Raw genomic sequence first — 13,088 nt, forward strand, 5'->3', positions numbered from 1 at the left:
TCCAACTACCTGCTCCTCACAAGACTACCTACAACTGAACCATATGAATAAGAGCATTGCCCAGACACTTCTTGAACTCTGACAGGCTTGGTGTTGTGACCACTTCTCTGAGGAGCCTGTTCTGGTGACCGACCACCCTCTCAGTGAAGAGCTTTGTCCTAATGTCCAGTTTGAACTTTCACTGATACAGCTTCATACACCATTATGAAGTAAGTACCACTATTATAAGTAAATATCATTATTATAAATAAGACTCAAAGTAAATTCACTATATTTTGGGAAGATGTTTCATTACTTTGATTACTTTCAGTTCTATAAAAGCTGTCTTGTCCATAGCTTGATACCTATCACGAGCAAATAACATGAAACATTTAACTTTCTCTGCAATAAACTGCGTATACTGAGTTAATTAAGCTCTGCATTATTCTAAGCCTTCTGGGCAATCTGTAGCTGAACTGTGAACCTAACAACTGGTGGCTGTAACCTTGTGCTAGGCAGGGAAACAAGATTATCCTCCTTATAAAAGTAAAAAAGGAAGTGTCCAAAACTAAGTTCTAAATTGATTTTTTTGGCTTTGAAACTGCATTGAAATATTATGTTAAGTATTTACAGTAAGACATAGTTCTGCTGTAATCAGTTTTGCAGGACCTTGGCATGTTGCCACTGGTAGAATAGAACAAGGATAGTTGAAGTCACTTTTGTTAGGGACACCAGGAAGTTTAACCGAACCATACAACTCATTTAATCAAAAGACAACCAGTGGAACTCCCATGTGCAGGACGCAAGAGGTCACTTACCCAAGAAAATCAACCATCACAATAAGCTTTGCAGTACACCTCGTCCTCAAGTGAGCTAGAAAGGTTGAACAGAATAAGAGGTGCTAAAATATTGAGAGCTATCTGCTCCCTGTCTGAAATTAAAATAGCAGATTAAATACTGGTTGATTACTAGAAAAACCATCACCAAACAAGGGGGGAGGGAGGATGGGCTGATAGAGATTAAAACAAAGATTCTATAAAGAAATCAAAGCAATTATCAGGAGAAATAGTTGTACTTAAAAATATTTATTTCTATTGTTTCTTCACTATCTGAGAAGACATTTCACTCACATGTTTGGATTTTTTCTTTAAAGAAAGTGTTTGATCAAAAAAAGAAAAAGAACTATTTCACAAAAGAGCTGAAAGATAACACTTTAACTAATGATAGGTTCCTGTGCATGAATTTGAAAAATCACCAGATGGTTCTCCCATCAGTTCATAAAACCCGTTTGGTAAAGTGGTAATAGCTGTTATAAGACAACAGTTTTTAAACTAACTGAATACAAGATAGAGCTAGTAAATAAAGGCAGTAATTAAATAGGAGTCACATTGATAAGGCATTAAAGTAATATTGAGAGTAACCCGAGCACATGAAATATAAATAACAACATATCTAAAAATAGCATGAAGTTATAGATTCAGAACTAGAGTAATATACTAACCCCTTTATTAAAGATTGCCACTACATTAGCATTTTGTGAAAGAAAAATTGTTAAATATGCTAAGAAACAGAAAAAGTTTAAAGTCTTTTTAAAAATCATTAAAATGCAACTTCATATGCAGCTTTCAAGAAAAGGAAACATTTCAACATTCTTTCTGCAGGCAGAGTATAAGGCTGTGATAATCTTGGGCTAAGATGATACCACAGGACAGCTTCCTCCTAAATTCACTTTTGGAGGAACTGAACATAAAGCACCTCTCATATTAGGGCTGCCTCTCTGATTCTTTCTTTTCAGCTCTGGTAATTCCGAATCATTTTACAGCTTCAAGAAGACAACTCAATTTCTATTAATACAAGAAGAAAATATTATGGTTTACAAAAAGAAAAGAGACACCAGCCAGCTAGGAAAACAGGACTTGGTCAGGAGAACTTGGTTTTAAGGCTTACTTAAAGCTGCTGGTTTGCTTTGGAAAAGTTATTTTCCCCAAAAATACATTTCTGTTTATGATGCAACAAAGTAAGGACAGCGATTACTTGCTTTTGTAATGTGTTGTGAGGTCCTCAAACAAAATTCTATTTAAATGCAAAGTATTTCTATTACTATAGACAAAAACATACAATAGAACATAATTACAAAGAAGAAAGATCCAAGTCAGCAAAGCATTTAAATATACATAGCAGTCCAGTTGTGTATGTGTATTTTTGTTGAATTAGGATCACAATCTTCCACTGCAAATTAAACCCAGTGCTCTTGTACAATTCTTTTTGCGAAATTATGCCACAGTGCCTGCCAGGCAGTTCCAATTTTATATATGTATACAAGATCAACAAATGATGTAGTTTGCTGGACCTATATTTGATAAGGAATGCAAAAGCCTCATCTAAAATGAGGACCCTCATGGCATTTTTTATACATGTATATACATATATAAATATACACACACACACACACTTATAAGGCTCTTGTAAGTACTTTTAAATACTGAAACTTCTCAAAGCCTGAACGTTTTCTTCTGATCAAAAGCACTTTTTCTTGTAATGATGCATGACAGAACTCATTCATTATAAGAGAATTACTGAGAGCCTACATGCATAAAACAAAACCAAATTCTGCTGCTATTTTTTTTTGTCAGTTTTTATACCAACATTCCTTCATGATAAGAGACGAGACCATATGAATGGATAAATTCAGTTGGAATTATTATATTTAACATGAGTTTTACTTTTATTCTATCAGACAATCAATTTTCTCTTAAAAGTGAAATATTTTCAGCAGTAGTTACAATAAGGCATTCTCTGCCTAAGTAGAACGGAAGATAAGTTGGTATTTGAAGTCCACAGCTGTATTTCAAAATTAAAAAAAAAAAAAAAAAAGCAGGGATGACAGTTTCACTCCAGATTGCAATGTCATGCTAAAAATTAAATTTCTTAATTTTGATAACTTCCAAAAACTGCAGGAAAATATTGCCATCATGTAGTATTAAATACTTCCACCAGAGGTCTCCAACATATTATTTTTACACAAAAAGTTACGTTTGAGTTACCACAACTTCAAATTAAGTTTAGCAAAATATTAAAGAAGAGAAGAAAGCTGAAACTGAACTCTCTATACATGGATACCTCAGTACTGTCCCTAAGATTTTGTGTATTCCGCAGCATTAGCTAAAGAAACAGAAATTTTTGGACTAACATTTTGGTTAAATACGTTAAAAAAGTTCATGGCTTTCACTTTTCCGAGGCACATCAGCTACTATCTTGATATCTACATTTTCAGAGCAATATAAGATTGTAATTGGCATGAATGAGTCTTGGGTTACTAAGAGATATTCTCATAGAATTATATGGAATCATTGTTTGTTTGTTAAAATCAGAAAGTTCACAGACCCAAACTAAAGACGAGACTATCTTCAGAACTCTCTCTGATGTAAGCACACAGTAATCCAGTTATTTATTAACAGTCTTTGTGGATTACTCCCCCTCACTACCTTGAAACGCTCAAACAGATTCTGCCAGCCTGAGTCAGTACATGAGCACTGCTCAATACACAGAAACGCAGTGCCAGAAGAGAATTTCAAGAACAAAAGGAAAACTCGACACTGTTAATTCTCAGACACACATATCACTGAGTTATGCTTCAAAGGCATCTTAAGATAACTCCTAGAGTATCCTTCTCATTTCTCTGTGCTTCAAAGTAGCATTTTGTGTATCTGATAGACATGACAGTGTGCAAATTTTGCCCTGTACATACGTGCACATCTGTATTTAACTCAAGAAGACCATTCATTTATTCAAATGCAAGACTCTAAAGTCCCTGAAAGATCAAGGATAGAAAGCACATATTATTTACTAAGGAGGTGAAAAAACTATCCTGGAAGCAAGATGAGGTGGATTGTTGGCTTACAAAAAAAACACAAATCCACCCTTTCAGGGGCCTGAACATATTTTACACAGCTTTATTAGACTTTGGATTTCACTGAAAGATAGGGAGTATACCTCTATTCACAGCAGACAGAATGGCTCACATAGAAGTCAGTTACAAGCTATCTTCTCAAAATTGGCTTTGGAAAGTATCTTTTGGATATTTCTATTTAGCAACCAAGAGTTCTATTTTCAGAACAATCAACCTAGAGTGTCAAACTACTTCCAATTATACAGGTGCTCCACAGCACAGGAAACATTCGTTTTTATATATAAAAACTTTCAGCTGAAGAAAAAACAAAAAGTATATCGATGACAAGCCATGTAATGAGATCTTCGGTCAATTCAGTAAGACAGCATGGCATCTCTGTCTCTTATTTATATCAAAGAAATCTTTGAATAAGTTATGTTTTCCATAATAGCACAAAGAAATTTCAAGTGCTAATCCAAGGCCAGTGCTAAAGTGTAACTGTTGTGTGGTCTGGTGACAAAAATAGCTCCTTTAGAACAGGTGAAAAAAAAAAGCCTTTCCTTATTTTTATTAAATTCCCTTTGAAAAAATTAAGGCCACATACTCAGTTCACAATATGGAAACAGATACCTTAAATTTGTACAACCCAAAAACTCTTCCATAATAATATAAAATGAATTTAAACTTTTATTTTCTAAATTAACTAATACACAAATATATTTTAATTAATTCAATTGTTGTAACAATATTTCCAGAAATAGTCTGGTTATCCAGAATTTTTGAATCCAAAGCACAAATAGAAGAGTATTTAGAAGTTCTGAGCTCACTATCCATGACCTCTGAACACAGATATCTAACAGAGATATATTGCAACACTCTCCAACCATGCAGTCCACAACTATGATTTTTTTTCTTTTTTTTTTTTTTCTTTTTTTTTTTTTTCAGAGGGAGGAGATGATGTGGGGGAGGGAAGAGCAGCATCACTCTGTATTTTCTGAAGTAACATAACATGATACATAATCTGTCATCATAAAAATCGTTACAATAAATATGTATAATATCTATAAGGATTTACAAAGATGCTTTGACTGCATCTGTCCAGAGATTAAGAGACTAATTTTCTGCTCAGTTATTTAGTTCATCAAATACAGCAGATTTTATAAATATGTATTATAGGAAAACACATAGGGTATTTTACCTTTCCTTACATTCAATTTAACATGCAGAATCAACTCACATTAAGTTTTTATGAACAGCCAGGCCACCATAAAAGGGGCATATGACTCCCTACATGGTTCACTACCTAGCAACTATGCACATAAACAATGTGGAAATTAGACAGTCCCTCTACAGAAAAAAAAAAAAAGCCACCACACACCATGCAACTAGTGTATTCAAAGTAAGATCTATTTAATCAAAAGACCCTGTACTGGGCATTGCGCAAGAAAAATGATTTCTAGTGCCTCTCTAAAGGTCATCTTCAGTTTTTATTGAAGTTTGCTTTCATTTGTGTCTCTTAACTGGAAGAGCTGTACAGTACCTGTCCAGTATACGCAAAGTCCAGAGCTTGTTTCAAACCGAGGCTTGTGACACCATGCAAATTCACCTCATCGGCTTCACTTTCAACCATGCAGAGACTGAACATTGCCTATGGAAAGAAAATAAATGTTATTAACCATTAAAAACAACCCTCAGTGAAGGTCCAGGAAGAACAGGATTGATTTTCCCACCTTCACTAGCCTTTGCTTTCCCTTGCATAAAAATTCTAAGTAGCAATACACTTGTGAGCTAGAATGAGATCTATACCAAGTCTTCAGTACTAACCCCATAACAATCAATCTTGCAACTGAGTCCTTTCATCAATAAAAAAATATAAAAATTTATTCTGGAAAAATTGAAACAAACCCCTTCGGAACATGTATATATACTTCCTAACTAAGTAATTAAATGGGAACAGTCGCAGCATTCAATAAAAAGAGATAAAAAACTGGACTCTGGAAAAAAAAATCTACATGAACACTATTAGAAATAATACTTAGGTATATTATCATTCTATATAGGAAGGAACAATAAGTCATACAAAATTACTTGCATGAGAAAAGGAGGCAGGTGGTACAGCAGCTTTTATAACCAGTCCTTTCCAAATAAGCACCCCAGACCAGAATGTGAACAAGGTCATACTCAAGTTATTGAATGAGGAACAAGGGTAGAGATGCAGTTACCTAAATTTACAACCTGCCTTTGTTATTGCCCTAGTTTCTCAGATCATAAAACCTAAACTGAAGATTGGCAAAGTGCTACAGAACTTCCCTGAAAATAACACTGAGGAGAGCAACTGACCCTTCCATCCAGTCTTACCTTCCAGAACATCCATCTTCACTGCCTTCCTTCATTGAAGCGACCCTACTCAGACTTCAAATCCTTGCAGGAATCTATTTCTTTCCATCCACTAAACTTCGACTCCTATCTTTGCCCCTCACTCTTCCCTCCCAGCCTGCCCTCCCGCTGCAAAACCCCTTCTTACCACTCCTTCCCTTCTCTTATCAGTGCCATCCTCCACTCCTACGCTCTTCCAGAAAAATAACCTTTATCTTTGTCACTCTCCCACATGTTGTTTTAACAAAATATACCACTCACAGTCTTCAGACTGTAAACTGTGAACAAATAAACTGAACACATCTACCATCTGTCATTGCTAGAGAGAGTCTAAACTTAGCCCCAGTAGGTTTTGTGCCAAACTGTTAATGCCTTTACGTAGGCTATGAACTTCACCTTGGAGAACTCCAGTAAAGGAGCACTTCTTATGAACATATCCTCTGCTACTTCTGTCTCTACTCCAGCTCATACCTGCAGAAGGTGAGGCAGTCAACAAGCACACCAGGTTTCATATTGCAACCTGTCCATCAAGCACTGCTGAGTTCAAAGGCAAAAAAAGCCCTATACCTTCTAACAGTTTAGCAGATAGTGTTCACCTAGACCCAGGGTGACTTCCTTCAAGGATCGAGTGTTTTCTGCAAATAAGTAATTTCTTCTAAAAGTGTTATCATTTTCAACAGTAAAATGCCATAATTTGACATAAATCTGTTGCCTGGAAATCATCCAATACAACCAAGAGTGACAGTTATCACAAGGTCATTCCTTGTATTTTTGCAATTTCTATTTCAATCAGGGCTTCTTCTGAATCGGCAACACAAAAGAATCATCAAATAGTTTAAAAGGTTTATCAAACAAATGTATTAAGACACAGCAATGAAACATACCTATAGAGGAAAAAAAAAAAAAAATCTAACCAATTCAGGCAATTCAGGCACTTTTCTAATTCCATTAAAAATTGTAATCAGAGTTGAAGATTTCATTGTCATTTAGATGTAGCAAATGCACTCTAATAGCTACTCTGAGGCTTCAGGGCTCGCCAGGAACTGCAAGGTACCCAGCAACCACCTGCCCTCTTGCAAAGGCAGACCTCCAGTTTGTGTCTGGAAGAAACAAGCTGCTTTTCTCAGAAATTTTCTACAAAATAAACTTGTTGGATAATATTTTCTTCCCTACATCAATTCCTGAATAATGAGAGTAAAATCTCAAAACAGCTGTCTACTTAGCTCTTACAGGGTTAGATCACACATCTTCTCTGTACACTCAGTTCCATCAGAGTGCCTGCAGAAAGGCTAGAAATGCTCAGTGACACAAAACGCTGCATGCTCTGCATTCTCTGACTGTGCAAGAGCAACTGTTTGCACACAGGAACCATCAAAAAAAAGTGTGGCTACTAATAAAGTTTCTAGTCTGATCAAGGGCTGGATGTCACATACAATGGGTTAAGCTTAAAGATACAAAGAAACAATCTGTAGAGCATGAATCACTTCTATGAAGAATTGGCAGTTTTTCTTTGTAGATTTATCAAAGTTACCTTTAGGAGGCTATTTTATTGTATCACAGAGATTCCAACATGGTCCTTACACAGGGTTTATTACTACACCTACCTTAGTAAACTCAGCAGGATCAGACCACTGACTCAGTCACTCTGTAATTATCCACAGAATTAAACAAACCTGACCTCCAGCAAAGCTTTGACCCCCTGCCAATTAGCATTCTCCCAGGCAAGGCCCAGGCTGTGTGGCTCAGGGGATAACTCAAGCCATGGCTGTTCCAAATAGACAGCATGGATAAAGCCAGCCTCTTTGCAGAGAGGAAAAGGTTTAGCCATATGGACACAAGTCATGCTGTGCCAGTGGCTTTTAGGGCCAGAAAACAAGCCCTTATCCATCTTATTTACTGGTATAGACATAGCCTAATAGTGCAATGGGCTATCAAAACTGTAGCCGCCAGTAAGCCACAGGACCAGAGTTTTGTGTGACAGCTGCTATATGGAGTTCATTTCCTCTCATACTATCCTCTGAGTATTCTGTGGAAGTTTTTGATACTGAGTCCGAACTACATTTGTTTTTCAGGTGGCAAGGCCAAAGAATTTAACTGAAAGATAAGGTCTGCAATGGTCCTCAGACAGTTCACATTCAGCTAAAGTGGATTAGCCTCCAGGAAAGCAGTCTCCCACACAGACGAAGCTGGTACTGCTCAGTGATCCACACTGCCTTCACCAGCAGCCAAATTTCCTTCTCAGCCTGATGGTTTAAAGGTTTAATCCAGCATGAAAAATATCTGTTCAGTGGTAAGCAGAAATTGAGCTCAAATTCAGTCTTTAATTTGCACCACTGTACTTTAATATTATAGCTTTAACTGCAGAACCATATGGATCATTACATTCTGGTTTGAGACTTCACCAATAGCTGGAGCATGAGTTATGCTTGGGCTGACACAGCCTAATTTCAGATGCATCTCTGAAAACACTCTGAGGTTTTATGAGCTTAAGCAGATCCATCAGTCATGCTTTTAATGCAAGGCTAGTAGCCCATTTCATTTTTCCCTGGGGTACACTAAAAACAAGGCAATAAGATAAACACCTCAGGTAGATGTCCAAGTGACAGACAAGTAAACAATGAAATATGAAATATTTGGACAAGTGCACAGTTCAAAGTCAACCTTACCAGAAAAGTTACCAAATTTTGCTAAGCATGAAATGTTAATTCATTAGTTATTAATTTCATTCAACAATGCTAATATGTCATACTTTATTTTAAAATATTTCTACTTGGACAAAACAAAATCTTCTTTGAAAATGTCTCATTTCTCCTCCAAGACCTTCATGAGAGTAGGCAGTACAAGTTGCCAACGTGTTAAACAAAGATCCATTCTGTAATAAAACCCACTGGTGAGGGGACCCGTCTTCCAGTTCCTTTAAATATCTAGGGTTTGTTCTGCCATGCAATCAATCAATGAGCCAACATCGTGGCAAATAAAGTGTTGTTTAAATTCTGCTGGTTTAGTCAAGATTTTAATTAAATAAACTAATTCCCCAAAAGAAAACACAATTCACTTTCCATTCCATGACAACTGTTCCAAAATTCAGGGATCAACATCCTGTCACAAATGGATATATCCCATTTGTGGAATTCCACCTGAGCTCACACTTGTTTAAGAAGCTACAAATTAGAATGGCCTGATGTTTGTGTAGCAGGCAGACACTTTATTAGCTGTAAAAAGAGAAGGAAGGGAGGAATCAGTTCTCCATTCTTCTTCTAATCTTGCTCTGAAACAGAAACAGAGCTAGAGAACCATTCCCAGAGGAAAACAGCAAAGCACACAATCCTTGGATAAAAATAATCAAACCATAAACCAGCTCTACGACTCTTAAAAACCTGACTTCAAAGAACATGGCAATTTGATGGGCATTTAATACACAGCATGTAGGTTCACTACTTTGCCCTCAGCTGCCAAAGGCACCTTTATAAAACGTTGGGGTTTTTTTGTTTTTGTTTTTTTCTGCAAACACAGAACACAAAAGATGACAAGAGTTCAAAATCAAATGGCACACAACAACGGGGTGACCAGGCCCAGATATGATCAGATCTGGTGTAACTGGGCAGAATAGCCTGAGTGAAGGAGGCTTAGCACAGTCATTGCACTTAACTTCCCATGCTCAGCTTTTGCTGCTGCTTAGATTTCAAAAGCAAAATGTTAAGATGGGTGTAAAACACCAACAAATCAGAATAATATATTGCTGTTAAAATAAGACAATAAACATCTTTAGATACATTTATCATTCAGGCAGCACTGAAGCAACATGCACAGACTCCTTCATAGCATACAGCTTTAAGAACAGAGGTCACAGAAACACAATATAATATTCAAAATCCCCAAAATACAAATTGCTGACTGAAATAGTGAGGTACGAAATTGTACCCTGCCTTTGAGTCATTTTTTTACTTACTCAGATGATCCATACAGATGAAAGAAATGAGCTTGTCCTCACTTGTACACCTCACTCATTCTTACAGCCATATCAGGCATAGCAAGCATTAAATCATCACAAAACAACCAAGTTGTATAGTATTTTAAAGAAAAAAACCATTTCAGAAAATTCCATACAACTTAGTGGCCTTTTAAGGCAAGAAACAGAAACATAAAACATACACAGCCTCAGGAGACAGGTAAATGAATATGAAATGAACAAATTGTTATGCTGTTAAAAAAAAAATACAGTGACCAAAATTATAAGTAACTTACTGCTACAGCCTGTGGAAATAAACTGGGATTCTCATTTCTGAGGTTTTATAAGCTTTCTGCTGGGAGTTAAAAATATATAAATATTTGAACACTGAGGTAACCACTGGATTCTAACTTAAATCTGCATAAAACCTGTTCAACATTCAAGAGATGTTTAAAGGAAATTAATTAATCATTAGATGAGCAATAATACAATACATTGGGTAAATACTGGATAGAAGGAAAATTAGTAAAATACCTGGAAACTTGAGAGAAAAGGAGAGGGAATTGTCATCAGGGCCTGTAATAACAGTATCTGAAGTTAGGTAGCTGTATAACAGAAGTAAGAGAAAGTGTTTTCAGGGTAATCAATAGATAGAAATAAGCGTGTTTAGACATCAGTTTACAGAATGTAGTGGGATAAATTTTTTTTATACTCTTTAATGGTAGAGGAAGCCTGAACACTTAGCTTAGCCTAGATGCTTAAAACAGATGAAAACTTCAATACCAAGAGTAAAGGGTTGAGTGAACTGAAGGATGAAAGCTGAGTTGGGTCCTTTTAGCATACTCATTTCAGGAGAACAGAAGAAATTCTGAAGATGACTATTTCTAGAATAAAAGCTACAAAAATGATGGCAATAATAATCAGATATATGTTTGCACCTGGAAGTTTGTTTCCAGTGACTATATAGATTGCTACATATAAGAACTATACATAAGAACCAGAGTTTTCTTTCACTTCTCTTAATTCACAAAGTCATTTCTAGTTTAAAAGCTTTAGGTGAGTGAGTCTTTAAGAAGAACTTACAGACCACCAATTATGAGAGGCTAAATCCACACAAAATGCCTCCAGTTTGACTGTCTTGACCTTCTTATAGCTCACCCCTTATTTCAGCTACATCAGCCCCTAGCTGACTTTTCTGGTATGTTCCCAATGGGAGGTGAGCAAATAACCATTTAAATTACTGCCTTCTAGAAATACCTTGACTCTAAGAACAAAGTACATGGTTCCAGTGCATAGCAATTACCTCTAAAATATGTCAAAGTTTCCTCAGAGAGAACGTGAAGAGACATTCATCATTACCCATTTTTCTTTGCTTCAACTCAAAATGCAACTTTCAAAATAAATATAAGCTTTCAAAACCAGAAAGTAAGCTGAGCTTACCACAGCAATCTACAGCAACCTGAAAAGCAATCTTTCCAAATTTCCTCCTTTTTCTCAAACATTGTTTTGATAACTACCAGCAGCCCTGGTTTCAAGTCCACTACAGTACAAAACAAACACTTGAAGCTCCCCACCAACGCACAGCTCTGAACTACACAAATTCTAGTTGAACCGCAGACTTAGCAGTAGATCAGCAAACACGACGATAAAATGCTTGGATACTTCACAGTCACCTTCATGAAAAGCTATATTCATATGATGTTCATAAGGTTTCAGCAAGGTCAAGGTTGTTTTGCACAACACAATGCAAATACCTCAACTCAGTTCATCTCGCACTTGGCTTACCCTCTCACCTCTCATCCTTCACTCTAACTGGCAGAGGAAAGCTTTTGCAACTGATGTCCAAGAGTCTGCTTTTACTTCCAGCTGCTGTTCTCGTGTGGCTGTTCAGAAACCTGACACATTTTCTACTGTAAAGTGCACAAGCCTTTGTTGCACTTCCTCACAACCACCACCAGATCGGGAGAGTGGAAAGTTGGCACAGCGTGAACCAGCATTCTTGTAGTTCCTTTCATGGCATCGTCCTCAAAAAGACGAACACCCAGGAAGTCAAGATGAACTAACAGCAAGTTAAACTTAATGCACTTGAGTTTTCCCATCCCTAAGGCAATAGAGAGTTCTGTGTTAAAAACTTACTCTCTTTTTTCCTACGAAGTATCAACTATATTGTAAGCACTATGGTCAAATATTATAGGAAAAAAATCTTATCAGTCTTAACATAAATTAATCTCTAAGTAAGCCATCCCATCCAGCCTCTTACTACTGAGGCTGAGCTGTAGAGGAAAAAAATTCAAATGCACCAAACAATTTGTTTGTTTGTCACAGTAACTATTTAACTAACTTTTTTTCCACCTCATTCAGAAACATCTGAAGAAAACAAAAATCTTAATTTATACTTCTATTCTGTCTATTGAGCAAACTAATTGGTAAAGAACTGGTTAACGTAACCACCGAGGTTTTCCTTAGCTATTTATCTTCTTGCACTGACTTTAAGTTAAATAACACTATCTAGCATTGTTTTACTGTTATAGAAGAGCAGAATTGTCATCTCAAATTTCTGCCTCTGCAACTCCACAACTATATTGCTTGAGTTCTTTTAAAAATTATTTTAAAATAGACAGGCATCTTCATTAAGTGCAGTGTTTTATTCAAATTTGCATCCCACAGTATATGCACTTCTATATTCACCTGTTTCACATCTTTTTCTTTACAGAAATTGATCCTACTTCTCATCTCATGCATCAGAAAAGCTATGAAGAAAGTAAACTAACACTTCAGAGATCCTGGATCAATTTCCACCACTGTGCAGGGAACTCAGCTATGAGGTGATACCTCAAGATTTTTTTTTAATCGCATGTATAATGTCAAGCCTGTGAGAAATCTTACTGGCATCAA

The 13,088-nt window shown here is 36.3% G+C and overlaps 1 protein-coding gene across 10 annotated transcripts in view; it reads right to left on the bottom strand.

Annotated features, from left to right (window-relative positions):
• KLHL32 (kelch like family member 32) overlaps positions 1 to 13,088 on the bottom strand; it is a 116,255-nt gene that overhangs the window by 67,016 nt on the left and 36,151 nt on the right. For 9 of the 10 annotated variants that reach the window (XM_071806732.1, XM_071806733.1, XM_071806724.1 and 6 more), the window contains one exon: positions 5,409 to 5,516. In XM_071806732.1, coding sequence (XP_071662833.1) covers positions 5,409 to 5,516 — 108 coding nt within the window. Of the gene's footprint in view, positions 1 to 5,408; positions 5,517 to 6,226; positions 6,296 to 13,088 lie in introns of those variants that run through there. The other variant, XM_071806730.1, reaches the window with a different exon arrangement.

This window comes from Patagioenas fasciata, chromosome 3 (assembly GCF_037038585.1).
Source record: "Patagioenas fasciata isolate bPatFas1 chromosome 3, bPatFas1.hap1, whole genome shotgun sequence".
Taxonomy (NCBI): Eukaryota; Metazoa; Chordata; class Aves; order Columbiformes; family Columbidae; genus Patagioenas; species Patagioenas fasciata.